General features: G+C 40.9%; 1 protein-coding gene across 3 annotated transcripts in view; it reads right to left on the bottom strand.

Moving 5' to 3' along the window:
• Nucleotides 1-9,411, bottom strand: part of larp1 (La ribonucleoprotein 1, translational regulator) — a 49,646-nt gene extending 40,235 nt beyond the window's left edge. For all 3 annotated transcript variants that reach the window (XM_018691355.2, XM_018691356.2, XM_018691359.2), the window contains exon 1: nucleotides 8,755-9,411. In XM_018691355.2, coding sequence (XP_018546871.1) covers nucleotides 8,755-9,139 — 385 coding nt within the window. In that variant the 5' untranslated portion in view covers nucleotides 9,140-9,411. The remainder of the gene's footprint in view (nucleotides 1-8,754) is intronic.
• Nucleotides 9,412-19,113: the final 9,702 nt, after the last annotated feature.

Below are 19,113 nucleotides of genomic sequence, written 5' to 3'. Positions count from 1 at the left end.
ATAAAGCAACTCAAGCTGGACGACTTAAAACAAGGGCTCATCTCAAACAGCTGACACAGTGAGTGTGTGTGTGTGTGGGGGGGGGGTGGGTGTGTGAGGTGTAGAGGGAGAGGTGGAGTAGTGTGTAAAATAAACAGGCTGCTACTTAGTTTAGTATTTCCACTCTGGGTTAATCTGCCCTGAGGTTCTAACCTTTGATACCCGACAGCTTTGTCTGACCAACAGCCTAAACGCTTTAGATATTCAATTTACAATCATATAACAGAGAAAAGCAGCAAATCCTCAAATTCAAGGTTAAAAAAACTAGGCTTAAAGAAAACTAATAAATGCAATAGAAAATTGACAAAAAATACTAAAACCAGTGTTTCTGATAGTTTTCCTTGTCTTCCATGGCAACAGCCAACCAGGGTGTTGACAAAGCCATTAAGCATTAACCCCTCAACATACAGCTTTCTCCTGTCATTTCTCTTTAAGGTTCATCTAATCCCACTCTGTCCTGTTCATTCATCATCTTGCTCCAGCTCTCAGTTGAAGCTATAAATGTTGAGTGAAATATAATAACATAAGACTTTCATAACTGTGCCATTCAGTCAAATGTAGATACGCTATCATTTTAGACACATTTCCTAACAATTGAGCTCAGGAGCAGGGTTAGGGTTAGAGTATGGCTCTTGTTACTCTTCTTCTTGGCTTCACCTGACCCTTTAAAATTTTTGATTTTAATTTTTTAAATCTTAATTTATATTTGGTGCTGCTGTAACAAAGTAATTTCCTGTCAAGGATTCTGTTCTATTCTACTCTAAAAAGAAAGAAAGCCATTGCACTTAAGATATTAACACTCACCTTACCCTCAACACATGAAGACACAACCTCACTTCCACACTCACATCAACACAGTTACCATCCATTCAGAAGCTACAGCAGCAGCAGTTTGTCCTGCAGCAGTTCCCCTTTACCTCTTCATGCATCAGCACTCCTTCCAGGTTCATGACCTCTGACACCTCGTAAAAAACCCAGCTACAAACAGCCTTGAAGGACTCTGATGACTGAAGGTGGGGGTCTGCCACTTCACATCCATGATAGAGAGGAAAAAGATTCACAGGATGGGGACAAATGCGGGAGACAAGTGAGGTGTCTGTGCTAATTTTGAAACAGCAACCCCTGGGTTCAGTGAAGCCCTGCTGAAAAGGCAGCTTCTGCAGGAATGCCAACCTGCTTCAAAACTTCACACACCTCAAGAGTGCTTCAAATTCACAACTTTATTTAGAGCTGTCAGGAAAGCCATACACACAGAGTGGAGGCTTTCATGTCAAGGAAGTCATGGTATGAGTAGCATATAACACACTATGGTGTAGTTATAAGCAGATTTAAGTGTTTTAAGTATTTGTCAACAACTACAACCCCTCCAGTAGACAAACATGGGTGGAGGCTGGTATATAAACACATAACGAATGACAATATAATATAAAACATGTCTTCTTAGGGGAAGTTGTTGACAAATACCGTACATTATTATACACCAGAAAATGTACTTATATCTTTGTACACCTACAGTATAGTGTGTTATAAACCATTTATTCAATGTTTAAATCTTGCCACATAAAAGGAGGTTAAAGTAAAATATTAGTATAACATTGCAGGAGCAGAGTAAAAAAAATTCTTAACTCCTCACCTGAAGTTTAACACAAACCTTCACTGAACTAAAGCTGCGGTTTTAATTAGTAAATGGCTGAGAGACATGTTATGTAAAGTGTGAAGAGAAGGGGGGATTTCATTCAACAGTCCCTTTGAACCACACAGTTTCAAGCAGAGAGGCCAGCATTAGCATGGTAAAGAAATGCTAACACATCGAGCCAAAACTACATTCGCATTCATTCATTTGGCAGACCTGCCAGTCGTTCCTGATTTCTTGACCGAGGGTCACACCTCAGCTACAGGGCAGTATTACATGTCAGCCTGCACTGGTCACAAAGGGAATTAAAGGAAATGGACTCTTAAAAAAGGCTGTAATCTGACACCTCAAACTGAACAGTGCATATGAGTACATTATCTCTACAACCTTTAGATGTTATGTCTTCATCTCAGTGGAATCAGACCACAGCCAGCTGCCCTCCCCCGAGAGAAAAAAAATTCCTCAAAAACCTTTCACTAGCGCCTTAAAAACTGACATATTTTAGAGTTCAGACTAGTCTATACCGACAATGAAGTAAAAAGCCCAAATTCCTTGATATATTACATATTACAGATAAAGCAATGTTGGTGCATATGTCAGTCAATTAAAGAAACGGCATTACAAAAATGCCTAAATGTGTTTAGAAATAACGTCTCGATTTCAACCATAGGCTATTATTATCTAACTATAAAATGTTACTTTTGGTAAATATCTTTTAAAAAGTTAAAAGATTCTTGTTAAAAATGTCTATGTTATATGTTTGTTTAAAAAATGTCAGACATATCAAAATCTGATTCTTTAAGTAAAATATTATTATCAGCGACAAAAATCCATTGTTGGTCAGGCTATAATTTTGAGCTAGTTAGTTATTAAGAATCAGTACATATGATGGGTGGGTGTAGAGCATGATGAGTCCTTCATGAAGTTAACATCTCCTCACGGACCAGGTGTTACAGTAAAGTCATACAAACATTAACAAGGTGGAGGCATGTGTGCTGAGGATCCACAAGGCAAGAGGGAGAACACAGTCTGTGTGGATACATCTGTTGGCCTCCCCAAAACATGTTAGCTACTGTAGTGTTGCCTCAAGTGAAAACAGCACATTTGAAAATCAATTCAAATAGTCAATTTAAACAGATACAGCATATTATTGCTAGAATTCAGAAGAGTGTTGCTACCTGAACCTGACAGGTCTGGTCAAACTGTCACGTTGGGTTCTGGTTTGGTTATTGTCAAATGTGATTCATCGAGACATTTATCTCCGTTTCTCTCTCTGGCTGTGCCAATACTAAAGGGCAAAAGGGAAAGCTGATTCTCAGTAATGAATAAAATAAAGCAAAAATACAACATAGCTTGTGATCTTGGGTTGGGTTTTAAGTCCATGCAGACCTCTAAAGTGAATGAAAATACCTACTTATGTCCATAATTAACAAATGGGCCACTGGGTGTCATAACTGGGCATAACTTTAAAACCAGTCCCAACACACTGATAGCACATATTGAGAGTTTTCCCCAACAACATTAAGATGATCCACTTATGCAGCCCCATGAGAAATAACACATCGATAGAAACTAGAGGTTCTGATTAAATATTTAGTTCAGAAGTCACTGAACATTTCACAAGTAGAAGATAAAGATGCTCCCTACTCATTCTAGGTTAGAAGACGACTGTGTGTTGATGCAGCAATGACGCTCGTCTTGGCATCTGTGAAGCCTTCAAACTGGACGTCTTGGTTCGTGTTTTATCTTCTCACCAGTACCTGCAGTAACACACCCACACTGCCCCTTAAATTTTTTTAAGGTTATTTTCAGGCTGACCACGGCCTTACTGTCAGTTAACAGCAGCAGGGCAGGAAACTAACTGGCTTAGCCAAAGTGGCTGCATTTTGCTGGAAGTTAGAGTTAACTCTGTGCACTGGACTCTGTATCTTGTATCATGTTTTATTCAGTATGTTCTGATTAACACCGTAACCCCTGTGAGTATCAGCTGAAAAACCAAGTGGACATGGACTAAACTTTAAGCAGAGATGGTCTGCTCATAGAAAAACTCTGGTGCTCTTGTTTTGTGGTGACCCTTCAGAGGAAGGTTGACCACACCACTACTAATCCACCATAAACGCCCCTCAGGGACCAGATACACACTTATGAATCACAACTTCAAGCTGTTTAGAGGAACTGAGCCCACTTTGTGGAGTTCAAATTCTGGACCATAGGCATTTAAAATACCCTGAAAGGTTATGCTGAACCCAATTTACTTTTACTTAAACACATGACAGTGAGAAGAATAAAGGGCCATGACTGCATCAGGCCGGTGTTACGAACTTATCTGTATTAGTATCTGTTTTTGTTCAATGGCTCCACTTTGCCTTTAGTGGCATCTCTGCAACAATCCCAACATTCAGATGCACAAAACAACATATTATAGAACCAGTGAAAGCAAAACTAAGTAGTGATTCAGCTCAATTACAAATGTAAATGTCACACCAGCTTCAACACTACTGCAACGATGCAGTTAGACTGGATTTCGCCTGGTAAATTTTTCTTGCCTGGTGTGATGAAAAGCAACAACAGTCCAAAAAGCTGGAAATCATTCCTCTTATCAAAACACTTCACTGTCAGTAACCTCCGGGTAAAGTTCACCCCCACTCTCTCAGACTGGCTGGACATTGCAGAGTCTTGCTATTTTGCTTGTCAAAGTTCGATCAAACTGAACTATGCATGAAGTTAGAGGCAGAGTCAGCTCACAACCAGAAGCTAATACGTCTTGTCCTGCTCCTCATAGAGATGAATTAGTAGCAAAACCTTAAAGGTGCCCTGTGGATCACCAATACCACTGTGGGGCAATGTATTTACGAGCAGTTCGTGCCTGTACAGAAGGATGAGAAGCACATTCCTACTGGCCATTTCAAGCCACTCTGCTGTTCATGGGTTGGTTGTGGTGACATGCAAAGAAACATAATGCACCGACAAAGGCAGTGGAGAGGATGACTGCTACCAGGCAAGCAAGGATGTAAAAAACGCATAATGAATATTCAAAAAATGAGGAAGGAAAATTATTTAAGAGGTTTCTCAAGCCTCAATGAAACACTGATAAACATGAATTTTGTTTGTTTACATAAGAACTCCACAGCGTGTGGCCACTTTTTTTTTATAAAAAAACAGACCAGCCTGGTGAAAAATGTTGTTGCATGCCAGAGTCGCAGTGGTGTTTTTTTGGCGGCTGTATGAAGAATGCAGCCACACACCCTGGAGACAAGTCACAGTCATGTTTACTACTATAATTAGCAGCCAAACACTGGTAGGTGTACTCTCTGGAGATGCCCAGCCTAACCAGCATTCCACCTAACTACTGACTGGTTTGATGATCTCTCGAGCTCAGTGGTTCTGAACTGCCTGGCCTGTCTCACATTTACACAGAGGGAGCAGTTTCTAGAGCTCAAATAATTTCCGATAATAATGTCCTCTCTGACCTCTGTATGCAGAGTTTGAGTTTCTCCCCTCTGGACAAGCATTCAGGGTTTCAAAGGCCACATCTAACAGGGTGAAAAATATTTCCTCTCTCGTGCCATCAAACTGATAAATGCTCACCGAGTCAGTTTTCCACAGAACAAGTGGTGGGCGGTGATGGTTATGATGTTTTAACGACTCCTGGAAGGGGTGGGCAATGATGACTGAATGTATGGCATCCAGCCATTGTCGTTTTGTCACTTTATTTACACACATGAGTTCATATGGAAGGTTTTAGCATATCCCATTCACATTAAGACAAAAAAATAAATCCGAAGACACCTCGGGCTCTAGGTATTTTTTCACCATATTTTGGACTAGGTGAGTAAGTGATTACAAAAACAACTGTTATTTACAGCCCTAAAACAGATCCACCGTTCTCTTGCCACAAATTAAAGCTTCACATAGTAATGTGTGACCTTACAACAAAGCCGTGCAAGCACATTTTAATTTTTTCAGCTTGTGTTTTTTTATCCAGCACAGGAGTTCAGGATCTGGTTCAAGGACACACTGAGCATACATGACTGATATGAAAACTTTCTACCAGTGAAAAAGACTATTTTTACATTTTTGTACATTTTGTTGTTAATAACGTTTCTAACTTGAAAGAAACCTTGCAAGACTTTTGAGTTTTGCCAAGAATGCCGTCACCATTACAAAATGACACTGTAACAGTACAATGTTTGAATGTTGCTACAAACCAGTCTACACTCACACTACATTATCAAACACATTTGTTCATGATATAATCTAGAGGTGAAACAATTGGTCTATTATTTGATTAACGGATTGATATAAAATGAATCAGCAATTACTTTGATAATAAATTCCTAATTTAAAAGACATATCAAACAAAAAGAACAAACAGTCTTTAGTTTTCGCTTCTCGGTTGTGATAAGTTGATGCTTGATGCTCATTTGTTTGATTGGTGATCAGACAAAACAAGCAATTTGGAGGCGTCACATTGGGCTTTAAAAATGGCAATTTTCACTGTTTTCTAATATTTTGTTAAATGACTAATGACGAAGGTAATTGCTGGGTTAACAGGCAACAAAACCTAGCGTTAGTTTGAGCCTTAATACATTTAAATTTCTCTAAAATCACTGACTGAACAACATAGAAGAAAAGATAGGTCTCAGATGCTTGCTCTAATCCAGTGGTTCCACATGAGAGTCATGACTCTCTCCGTCCAAAAACACTTTGATACCAAAAATGATGTTGATTTTCAAACTCTTATTATGTGATTTTGTTCCTCCCTTAATAGGTACTACACAGTTTAACCTTTACTTGCCTCTTCAAACAATTCAATCTTAGAAGAGTAACTCAATCATTGATTGAACTGCTCACATATCATTAACACAAACTGTGACAAGTCCAAGTAGATATGGCTTTGTATTAAGAGGTCAAAAGAACTGCTGCTCTAAACATACAATCAACAATCAGCTTACAACTTGCACTTAAAACCATTTTCAGTCTTTGAATGCAACATAAAAAGGGGGCACACTCCTATTTAGTTATCTCAACCTCTGGCTACCAGCCAGGTTTACTTGCTGATGTGACAGCTTTTGGAGCATATCCATCCAATCCACCCAGACCGGTCCAGATTCTGGGTACAGGCTGTACCCTTAAGTCTACATTAGTTACACATGCTTCAGCACAGTAAACAGACCAGCTGGCAAACAAAAAACAACACAAATAGCTGACAAACTGTAGTCAGAACCAGGATGACCATATGACTGTATAACTACAAAACAGCTACTGTCCAGGGAAAAAAAATACACACACACACACACACACAGATCAGAGACATGAAACCACGTTGCTTTGCCAGAGCAGGGAGGAGGACAAGAGCTGCCCCATGTGCACATCCAGTAATCACTCCAGATAATCGATTAATGAGCTCTTAATTTTAGATAACTCCTACGCGTGTTTAATGACAAAGCATAAATTAGCCGTGATGCTTTTGCCCGGATCACAGTCAGTTCATACAGAAGCCATGATGACGCTGCCTGCTAGCTCACATGCTAACGATAGCTAGCATGGGTGGACGAGCAGGCAGGAGCCGGGTCGGCGCTGACAGCAGGTACACGACGTGACAACCGGGTTGTTGACCACGAAACCACCGGACTGCGTCACACGGGGACAACCTCGAGCGATGTCTGGCTTCTGAGTTTGCAACGATGCGGTGCTTTAGCTAAACTAGCTAGCAGCGCCCCATGCCTTTCTCTCGGGGAACACGTGGAGTGAACACGTGATGTCTCATAACAAACCTGCTCATTTTTAAGAGATTAAACAAGCAGATGTGTCGTGTTCGGTCGTGTCTCTGTGTGGGGGAATCGACCTTAGAAAGACTTTTTTTTTAAAAAAAAGGCTGACATGTTTTACACAGGGTGACTGGAGGTGGGCAGTAGCAACCTGGAAGCTAAGCTAACATCTGACTGTGAAGGGCTTGACGACGCACTAGGCCAGAGAAGTGTGTGTATGTGTGTGCGCGCTATTGTTAGCTGGCTTAGTAGCCACACACACACAACCGGCCAAGCTCGTGGCTTTTCTGCTAATTGATTGCAATGCGAGACATGGGTGGGTGTTTCATTAGTCTGGCGTGGCTCTGTGTCGAAACCCGCCTCAAAAACAAACACGTAAACAGTGATGAACACCGGTTTAAGCATTGGGCAAAGCACAGGGAGTGTGTCAGCAAAGGTTTGACTGACTGGGTGGCACGAGACTGGACACACAGAGGGGGGAGATGGTGATGAAGCAGGAGGACAAGTCTGACTCGCAGGGTCTTCTCCTTCCCTTGAAAGTTTAAAGCCACTGCAGCCAGCATGCACGGTGACACTGCTAAAATTAAGATCCCCCCCACTCCCACACCCTCCACTATTAAAAAAAGTGCAGAGAAAGACACCCACTGACACAAACACTCGATCTCCTCAAATGCATTCAGTTTGTCTGGTGTGATGACACAAGCAGAGCAACTTTACACCCACTGCACTACAACACAACGTGTCCATAAAGGTGCGGAACAAGCGAGCAAAGCACTGTTTTCATCTGCACGGGAGCAGAAAGCCCCTAATTACACCTTAAACTCCTCAAATCATGATTAAGGAGAAACATGGCAATGAGGATCTCATCTTAAAACAGTAACAGTTAATATCACGTATCCTGTGGTTAAAGAGGTTAAATTCTGACTGTCGCAAGCATATACGGTATGAGGAGTAACTTTTAGAGCATTTTAACTTTTTTAAGGGTGTGATCCCTTGTGTAATCAGTCGCCCATGGGTCCACTCTGCCACCATGAACTCCAGGAATAGCCTTCACTAGGAGGAGGGGGGGCTCTCACTCCAAATATAACCAGCTTGCAGGGAGCAACAAGAGGGCGACTACAGACAGGGTTTGTTTCTGCACCCAGTTAGCTCTTTTTGTTCAATAAATCTATCTATATGACCCCCCCACCCCTGCACCCCTCCCCGTGACAGCAGCTCGGTCATCCCGTAGAACCACACCTGGACGGACAGACACCAACACAACACTGACAGCCAGGGGGAAAAAAATCAGCATGTAGGGAGGGTACAAACCGTGGTGTGCTTGTCCATTCACGCTGACCACGGTCACCGCGTTCATTTTCCTAGTCCACGGGTTCACCTTGGGCGGGGGAGCTTCAGTAAACTCCTTTCTGCTGCCGTCTTTAACACCCTCCTCGTTTTGCTTGTCTTCGCTGTCACAGCCTCCTTTGCTCTCCTCCGTCGCTTGTTTGGAGGTCTGCTCCTCCGCACCGGGGGTCCCTCCCTGCCCGGGGCTGCTGCCGCCGCTGCTCCCCTGGTCGGCGACACCCGTCTGCCGCTTGGCCCCGTCGCCCCGGCCGCCCTCCTCTTCCTCCGGCTCACCTCGGATCACTTTGCCGTGCTCCTCCGCTTTGGCAAGCGGGTTGCCGGGCAGGAGAGCCTCCACCTGAGTGGCCATTTCCCACCACCGTCTTTCTTCCCCCCTCAGGATTACCAGTCCTCCCCCCGGCCCGAATTCGCCTTCAATTTCAAGGAAATGTGAAGTTGTTCCGCGGAGTCTGCCGCTCCCCTGTCGCTCCTAGACCAAAAGAGCTTCAGTCTAAGACGCAGAGCAGTCAGCGCTGGATTAAAACATATATAAAAATAAAGAAACGTGTCCGAGGGCCTCTCAGGATTACAACCTTATCTCCACCACCAGCAGCAATATGGATGATCCCCACCACGCGATAGAGGGGTGCGCGCACGTACGGTGTTGAGGGGGCGTAGTCACGTACAGCCGGGAGCGCGCTTTTAGGTCAGGTCGAGATGCTGCTTTCAAGTGCCGCCTCGTCGTAAAATCTCTCAATTTCAGAAGTCCTCAAGTGCCACTTTTCCCGGCGAACTCAGGTGCTTTTAGTAAAGAAATATGTCATGGACAGACTGTATTTTTGTGTACAAGCTATCTGTTTAATCTGGTTTAATTTAGCGTTACAAAATAAATAATAATATAAACCAAGAAAAAAAAATCTAAGACAGGTTGTCACATCACAGCAACTTGGGAACCAGAAAGTCAAAAGTTAACCACTTGTCTGTCAACCTTGTCAAATCTTTCAGATTAGATTTCAATTGACAAAACATTGATCAGTGACAATTTAAAAAACTGATTAATCATTTAAGGTTATTTTTAAGCAAACATGGCAAAATGTCACTAGTTACACCTTCAGAAGTGAATATTTTCAGATTTTCTAACTCTTCTATGATTGTAAATTGATTATCTTTTGGTTCTTCACGGTTGGTTGAATAAAAAGACATTCAAAGACATCACTTGAATGAGTGATAGGCATTTTTCACAATTGTCAGACATTTTACAGACCAAATTATTATTTGAGAAAATAATTCATAGAATAATCAATAATCAAAAGAACTAATGACATATTTGTCATATTTGCCTTCTGTTTTCATTAGTTTGTTAGTCTACTTCGATTCATATTATATAAGTTTTAGGACAGCTTGATCATAATAGGTATAACGTCCTCTTAGACATCCCTGGCCCCAAACAACAGCAACGTGTTCAGTCGTGTCTCAGTGTGGGGGAATCGACCTTAGAAAGAAGCTGACATGTTTTACACAGGGTGACTGGAGGTGGGCATGATTGATTTTGAAATTATTATTATTATTATTTATCACAGAAAAGCCAATGTCAGCAATATGTAAGGGTTAATGTATTTCTTCACGTTAATCATTTTTTCCGATAAACTGGAACGCAACGCGGAGCCCTTGATGACGTCGGTCTCGCCCTCTGAATGCGTCCGCAAATCACCGTTAACTCATTAAATATCTGTCACAAAACATTATGGTATTACTGTAATTACCGGTGAACAAAATCTTGTGTAACTTTTTGTGGCATTTGATTAGCTGTCACACGCGTATTTTATGTTATTCTACTTTCTAACATCTGCAGAAGAAGGTGGAAAAGTGCACCTAAACCGCTCCTCACCGTCACTACACTCTACACACGTGTCCATAACGGAGCTGCACGTGTGCGCTCACGCTCTGAGTCCAGTTTTCCTTTTACATTTTAGTATTTTTCCCCCCGAAACTTTAGAATCTCACCACAGTAGACTAGAAGTTTAAGTTTGTGTCTGTGTTGTGCCCATATCTACTGTGCGGGACCCTGTGTGTTGTGTCTGTGGTGACATCCAACGTGTGGCTCAACATAAAATAATCTTTTTTTAGTCTGTGTGGTTGATTATATAATAGCAATTGGAGTTCAAGTCGAACTTAACGTGTGTCATTTGATATTCTGCATGTGTGACAGAGAAAGAGAGAGAGAGTGGGTATGGGAAAGAGTGAATGTGTGTGCATTTATGTTTGAGAAAGAAAGTTACAGCTTTTGTTGAAAAGGGCTAAATGAGGCTTGTGTTTGTTCAGATCAATACAGAAACACACTCCAGTTTTCCTTACATCGTTAGGAGAGGACATGCAAAGGCCTCAGCTCAGCACAGTGTAAAAACACCCTATTAAAAGTAGAAAAAGTAATGTTTTTTTTTACTTAAACATTCGGTAGTTCATACAAAACTAACAGACTAGATCAGTGATGAAAGAAGTGTTCATCCTAGGTAGTTAAGTCTGTGTAATTTGGTGATTACCAGAATACTTGAGTAAATCCATTTAGTTACTTTCCAGTAAAGAACTTGATTCTTCTTTATTGACATTGGCCAAAGCAGCAATACAGTGAAATGCTGTTTAGCATCTCAACAGAAAGCACAACCTCTAACCTCTCAAGTGTAGACAGCTAAATTCTACAAAATGAACTTTAAAACCAATATACAGCATATGTACTACAGTGAAAATGTAAGTATAATATGCACTGTGTAAACTGTGTCACAAAAATATGCTTTAACAGTCCACAAAGACCCTGACCCTCCTCAGTAATTCATCATATTTCCATGGTATGTATCTACATGTATGAACAGAGCCCATCGGCTACAGGCTGGCAGCCATACTACTACCACTGTCATATGAAACAAGCCTCAGAAACATTTAAATTCAGGTAAAATCATGTTTGTACATGCACAGTAAATTCTTACTTTTTTCTTGCATGTGCTAGGAAAGTGCTGATTGGATAATTGTTTGACTCCTTTGAGAGCTGATTCGGCCTCAGGGCAGCTGATCACAACTACCTACAAGCAATAAGGCTTCAGTATACTTCAAATGAACTAGTTTGTGGAAGTGTCATCTGACTACGTCTTATGACAAATGTGTTACAACGTGTTCTGAATGACCACACTTGCTTGTCGTAGACAGAGTGACATGAGGAATCCTACAAATGGAGATAACAGAGCACATTTTTATGGTGTTACACACAAGATCCTACACAATGAAAGTCCCATATTCTCTGCACATTAAATTTACCTAATTGTTTTACAAATAAAGCTAAAGTGTCACAGTTTGCATGGTAAATATATTAACTAGCAGTGGCCCTTAAAAACCTGTTCTCTGTTAGTATGAATGGATCAACATGTGCAGGCTCTGTACCTGACCCAGGTTTATCCAACACTATTCAGCTACTGTATGAAAGAATAACACTGGTTAATGTACACATCACTGATTACAGATTATCAATACAACGTTTCCTTAACCAGTGTATCACCAAACATCAAGACATCAAAATAAAATAGCAGAGTAAAATCGCAACATTGGAGGAACTTAAGATTCAATGCACAGCAAGTGTTTTAGGAATAGCATAAATACATTATTCATAGGACAGACGTGAAACATTCTATTACTATAACAAGAACTTCAGCTTCAGATGGCCTGCAGGAGTCCTTGTGTGTTTATGACTAAAGCCTGAAATATGCAATCAGTCAGTGCCGATCATGACACGTATACATTTTCTCACAGTGTTACTGTAAATGGGTGCATTATTATGAAAGGTGGAGCAGCGGCTGCTACTCTTCAGTGTTTGAATGACGGGTGTGTCGGGGGTGTGCAGGAGAAAACAGTGCTGTGTTTGACAGAAGCAACTGTGGAGCAAGAAGGAAAAAAGACTGAAAGAAAGAGTTTAACATTTAACATGTAGATGACATTAGCCCGCATGGATCACACACACACACACATACACACGCCTTCCACAGCTCTTCCTCATACTTGTGCTACTCTGATGGGCGGTGACTGATGAGTCCAATAAAAAGTAAAGCCAGCCCTCATATACACTGGCACTCTGCCTGTACTACAACTGATTTTACTGCCTATAAATATGACATGCTGTTATTATACTGACCTAGTGGCCTCATCATCAGAGAAACTCATGATCAAATTTGTTTTCACTGTTGAAGAAAGAACAAACCTATGGTTTTCAGTTTAGTTCAGTGTTTATCCAGAAATGTTTTACCTAAATGCTCCGTAAGAGTACCTGTACCCAGGCAGGCAGTTCACACATGAAACCCAATAAAGTTAAGACATTAAGATAAATACTTAGAAAGAAAATTCAATGCAGCACAATACAAAACACTATGTCCCCGAACAGCCCCCCCCCCCTGAACCCCACAGATAATGACCATAATCCTCTGAGTGGGTGTGGTGGACAAGACTGGACCGGCCACGCTCCTGTGGCTCCTGCAAAGCCTCGGGCTGTTACATTTTAGTCACATGACTGACTGATCAGACATTCAGTCCTCCAGGTGAGAGAAGCAAACATTCAAATATCATATTCCTGCCTGAACACAATACAATGAGACAAGGTGCTTGGGTGTAGAAATCTGTGTCAGATAAAAGTTTTTAAGTTCACTGAGTGCATGTTAGCCGCAACATATTCAGATTAAAATCATACACAATAACAACAAAGAGAGGGTTCATTTGAAAAGGTGAATATACAAAATATGTTGTTCTCTACTCACCCCCGTCCCACACAAAAGCTTACATTACATTACAGCAGCAGATTCAGCTATTCCAAAAAGGCTTCGGTATTTTCAAATTAAACGTGGTTGAAAAATTGTTCCACCTCTGAATACAGCCTACATCTCTGCAACATTAGTATTCATCAGAAGTCATGTTCCCGTTCCCCACGGTAAATGTAAGTCCAATTTTGACTCTCTTTTAGCCTTGTTTTTGGTCTCTACCAACTCCAGAGGGAAATATCTAGCTCTTTGGCCAATAAATGCTCCAGTATGTTCACCAGCTAGTCACTAACTCTGTCTGTTTGTGAATTTTTAGAGCTTATACTGAAAACAGCTGCCTGCTGTGGCTGAAAATGCCACCTTGAGAGCAGTAACAGTGAACCAGAAGAGTAAAGTTGTGGCCAACACAGCTAAACAATGAGCTAAAACTCATTAAGCACCATAAAGCTGAGGGGAGCTGCAGATTCAGTTGATATTTCTCTGAAGCTTCAAAACTACGAGCGACCACTTCTACACTGTTGCGTTGCTTTAACATCGTCATTTGATACGCTTATAAAACCATATGGCCGCATTAAACAGTTGTTTAAAGGTGTAATTCAGTGAAAGTAAGGGCTGTTTACACTGTGTGGTAACAACAATCAAACCTGTTCCGTGTGTCATTGTTGTCGGCAGAGATCTATGAGGTTTGTCCAGCAGGAAGGAGAGACAGAGCTGTGCATCAACAGTGCAAAAGATTGTGAGCAGATAATCAGACAAAGGGGGGGTGATGTTTACTGAAAAGGGGACCGAGCACAGATCCTTGAGGTACCTCAGGGGAAAGGAGGTGAGGCTTGACTTCTTCTCCTTGCTGTGCCAATGGCACGGTGAGGTAGGACTTGAACTGGAGAAGCTTTGAAGACGAAGAGACCAGTTCAGGGAGGGAGAACAGGAGGATTTGGGTAAGTCATTTGCAACTATTTTTCATACTGGGCATCTATCCAATATTTCTGTAATTTAGAACCAGATCAGAGTCAGTGACAACCATTTTGCACAATGAGGAGGAGCCAGTCTTAAATTTGGAAAGACAATTGGGCTCAAGTATAATGTTTAGTTCTGTAGTCATCTTATTATCATCCTGTTATTATAATTTCCAGTTTTCAACGATGAAAAACAGAAAATGTGTTTTGTCACGGAGCGTTGTGTTTGTGAGCGCGTATGAAAAACAAGTCATGACACATCAGTGTCCAACCTGTGGCGACAATACCTTCTAATCCGTCTGTTCTGCATCCTTCTCTCTGTGTCTCTCTCTTTTGTCCCTGCCAGGCTACTGTTTGGCTCTGATCATAACAACATCCGCAAAACAAACAGCTGATGAGACACACACAATGTGAAGCAAATGCCAGTGTTATCTTGAGGTGATTCCACCCTGGATCAGTGTTCCTCATCGAGATATCAATCTTTCTGATGGTGATCTGTGCTGCTGAAGATGTTTCTGTGTTCAGGAAGACAAAGTAGACAAATATTCGTTACCAAGTCTGATTCATTTTGAAATTTTTACCCATATAGATCACATCTGCTGCTTGTGCTGTTTCAGACCAGGATAACCACAATGTGTTGTTTTTACATTAGAAAAAATGATATGTGCTGTTAGGCAGTTGTGTGTCTTCACTTGTAGTCTTGCAGGTTGTTCATTGCAAATGTGCCAGAATTTGTTTTGTGTTATTGAATTAAACTCTTAACCTTTCTCAGGGACACAATATCATGTCTGAATGTGTGAGTGATGAGGTGTATCACTGCCATTGCTGGTAAGCCAACAAACACCCTTTTCTGTTGTAGCAGCTGTCATACACCCTCAGACCGCATAATGTCTACACAAACACACACCAAAGCCTTTGCATTCATAGTCACAGTCTCCTGTAGGTACTGACATTAGGCACATACACACACACACACCCTCCCCTTGCCTGCCCATGGTGGCCCCTCACTGTAAACAGGCAGATATTTCGTTCAGTGGCGGCGTCCTATTCTTTGCGGCCGATGACACTGGTGACATGTAAAGCTCTCTGGCATTGTCCAGCTCTCTGGAGCTCTTTAGCAGTGTAATCACCAATGAAATGGCAATGGGCCACCGGGATGAAAACACAAGTCAGCAGCTGGTCAGCAAATCACAGTTGAAAGCCGTTAAATGGTAAATTTGCCCCGTAAGCAAGACAAGCTCGGGGGGCCTTTGTGGACCTGGTCTGTGAGTGCACAGAGCTGGAAGGAGAGGCTTTTTTTCATAACCATTTATATATGGGTTAGTTCATTTTAAAAAAGTCCTCTCAATTATATATGTTGCCCTTTTACACAGTATATGTCATCAGTAGAGGGAAGGAACTGGATTTCATTTGACAACACATTAAAATGAGTTTTTAATCTCAGACCCCACACTGTTCTCCAATCTGTTCTCTGTCCACCTGTATCTGTATCTATCTGTTCACTCACATCTGTCTCTTCCTTGTTTTATAATGACATCATCACTGGGTACAACCAACATGGAGGCAACAGCATCACAAATGTGAAAGAGTGAACAAAGCATGTCCTTCCAAGAAGAAAACTCGAACTAATCTTAAAAAGTTCTTTAAAAAATACACCGTTAAACTTGCAACAGCTTCTGTGACAAAGGTAGAAGACATCTATGACTATGACTATGAACTCTCCTCTTTCTGTGACCATGTGTTTGAACTTGCTGTATCTGAGAGGCTATGATGTAATAGACTCCATCAAACAGGCAATAAGTCACCATGTGGCAACTCCACGCTCCACCTAGTGGCGGTTTAGGACACAGCTCTATGCACCCATCCACAGCAATGTGAAAACATACTGTATGCTGCAGTCAGTTTGTTCTTATCCATGTTCATTGTGTCGCGTATGTTCACATTCCTAGTTCACATGGATTTACCATATAAGACACCAAAAACACCCTCCGCACTAGTAAAACATGTAAGAGGCAATCATCATGATCACAGTCGACTTCTTCGTCAGCATTACACTGCAAACAGTGAGCTGTCTCCTGTCCAGAGCCTGGCAGATAAAGTTTATTATAATCATCCATCCAGAGGAACTCATCAGAAATGAGGGATGTTTCATAAAATGTGCAGCGCTTAAGGGTACAACATCTCAGAGAGGGTATGAGGCACTAATATATAGGAACATTGGAGTGACAGGTTTGCTATATCACATCTGTATTTTAATATAATGCCAAAATGTTGAAATGAATAAAAGCTTTAATTACAAAAGATAAAGACAAGAAATAAGGATGTCCATGCAAAATGTCACAGGTAGAGACCTTTCGAGTGAGCCACTGTTCAAGTGCGTTCAAAATCAAATCATCTCACAGTTCTGCCACAGCTACAATTAGGTTTGTGTGTTTTTATGTTCCAGGGTCAAGGCCACTGCACAGCTTCCCACAAAAATGCATGCATTTCTTTATTTTGGGCGATTCTGTTAACTGCAACAAAGGCAGCCGTGGTTCTTGTTAGATGAAACAAAAGCTATATGAACTAACAGAAGTGCACCACAGCATGCTGTCCTCTGACCCTGAACAGGCTGCACACAAAGAGGTAATAGTCTGAGCATTCAGCATCATCATCATGTGTCGACTGTGCTGTTGCTTCTGTTGCAACAGTGTGGGGCACATTTCTTGTGATTGTGACAGAGCTTTTTGGCCAGACTCCTGCATAGTATTTCCCTAAGTGAGCTTTACAGCAGCAACATGCACAGTCTTGCCTAGTATGTCTATCAAAACCCTTTAAGCAACCTGAACACACACATCATGGGAGGAAGACCTGATACACATGTTACTACCGTACGTGGACAGGGGGGAGGTGCACTTGTAACCCTTTTATACATGTATACATACTATAGACTTTCCACCTCAAACAGTGACTCATTATTTTTCCCCCAGGGGGGACTGAGGGAACACAGATGCTGCCGCCCTCCCTGATTAGCACTAAATCAAACAGATCAGAAAACTTTTCATGTGTATATGAAAGTAACACTGTCATGTGACACTATATTTCAGGCATAATTCAGAAGCTGATATCTGTATCTGATATAGAGGTACAGGCGTAGTTAATATCTGTGCCCAGTATTTTTTTCCTTATGACAACTAAAAATCTAAGCAGTGTCCTCTTGTTTTCCCTTTTACTGTCAGATTGCTTCATTTGATTTTGACTGAAAAGGTTAAACTATCCAAGTATTTCAAAAGAAAAGAAATCTGTTTGTGTGGCAAAACGTGTTTGTTTCTTTTTCCTAATAATCATCTTGTAACCCTTCAGATTTCTCTTTGTGTTAAGGCACAGGCAGTTACTGTACCTTGTCCTCCATTATATATTGCTATATTCATCATAACTATAGAAATAGTTATCATACTACAATGTAATTACTAAATTGTTATTATTGTATTTTTGATATTGTGTTATATTCTTTATCATATTATTTTCTGTTTCTATTATAGGCGTTTTACAATATTGTGTTTTTTTACTTTGTGTATATTAACATATTACAATCTATCTATTACTTGCTCATACATTTACACTATAGGTAGAATTATAGGTGTAGTATATATAGTCTAAGGCACTGTAATGTATAAAGTGTATATATAGCTTTTTATTGTCACCTCTCTAATTTCCTTTGTTATTTATTTTATTCACATGTATTTCACTCAAATCCTACTTTGCCATTGTCCTGCTGATAACGAGAAGTCTTGATGAATAGGAGCTATCAGATTACACAACACTCTACCTCCATCTAGTGACTATATACATACAAATGTGTATCTCCGAGTAGGACGTCACTCCAAACTCATTTTTATGCTGCTTTAGGTGTAAACTGTGATACTAAGAATTTTAATTACAATTAAGACGTCGCCAGAATTTCAAGGTGACACCTTTAAATTCGGTATACATATAATATAGTTACATTACATAACATTTACTCTTAACGATTTTAGGCTACATTCAATGTTTTAGCCGGTCACCCTAGAGCGCCCACAGTTTTGGTGTTGGGTAAGGAGAGGTGATTAGATTATTTAATTAACCTGATTACAGGCATGTACACAGAACCGAAGAATGTGTCAAAGCCAAACAGGAAAGGGGTGCGGTCTTTATTTACTGTACACCCACATGTGATGTCCAGTAAAAAAATGTACACAAATTTGAGGGTTTTAGTTTTCGATTCTTCGGAAGCTTAAGTTAGTGTACTAGTCCAACAGGTTCAGACAGGTTTTAAATGAAACTTGTCTTATTGACAAAGCCTACGGAAAAACAGGTGCTCCGTGTTGATTGTCTACATTAGAAGGATGTGGTGTCGTTTGGCACTGGATTGTTTTACAATCAACGCTGCTCTCAATTCACATTCAAAAACATTTCCCACAAAAGTCATTTGTGTTCCAAATTAAATTTTAAAAGAATTTCTCTTTGCTTTGAAACCTGCATTTTAAATGTAATTGTGTCTCTTTTGTGCCCTCTTTACCAGCATGTTTTGACACGCTACACATTCCCCTCGTGATGGGCGGGCTCGGTATTAAAGGACA

This window comes from Lates calcarifer, linkage group LG20, assembly GCF_001640805.2.
Source record: "Lates calcarifer isolate ASB-BC8 linkage group LG20, TLL_Latcal_v3, whole genome shotgun sequence".
Lineage (NCBI taxonomy): Eukaryota > Metazoa > Chordata > Actinopteri > Centropomidae > Lates > Lates calcarifer.
The sequence above is the reverse complement of the archived record's forward strand: the minus strand, read 5'-3'. Positions and strand labels throughout refer to the sequence as shown.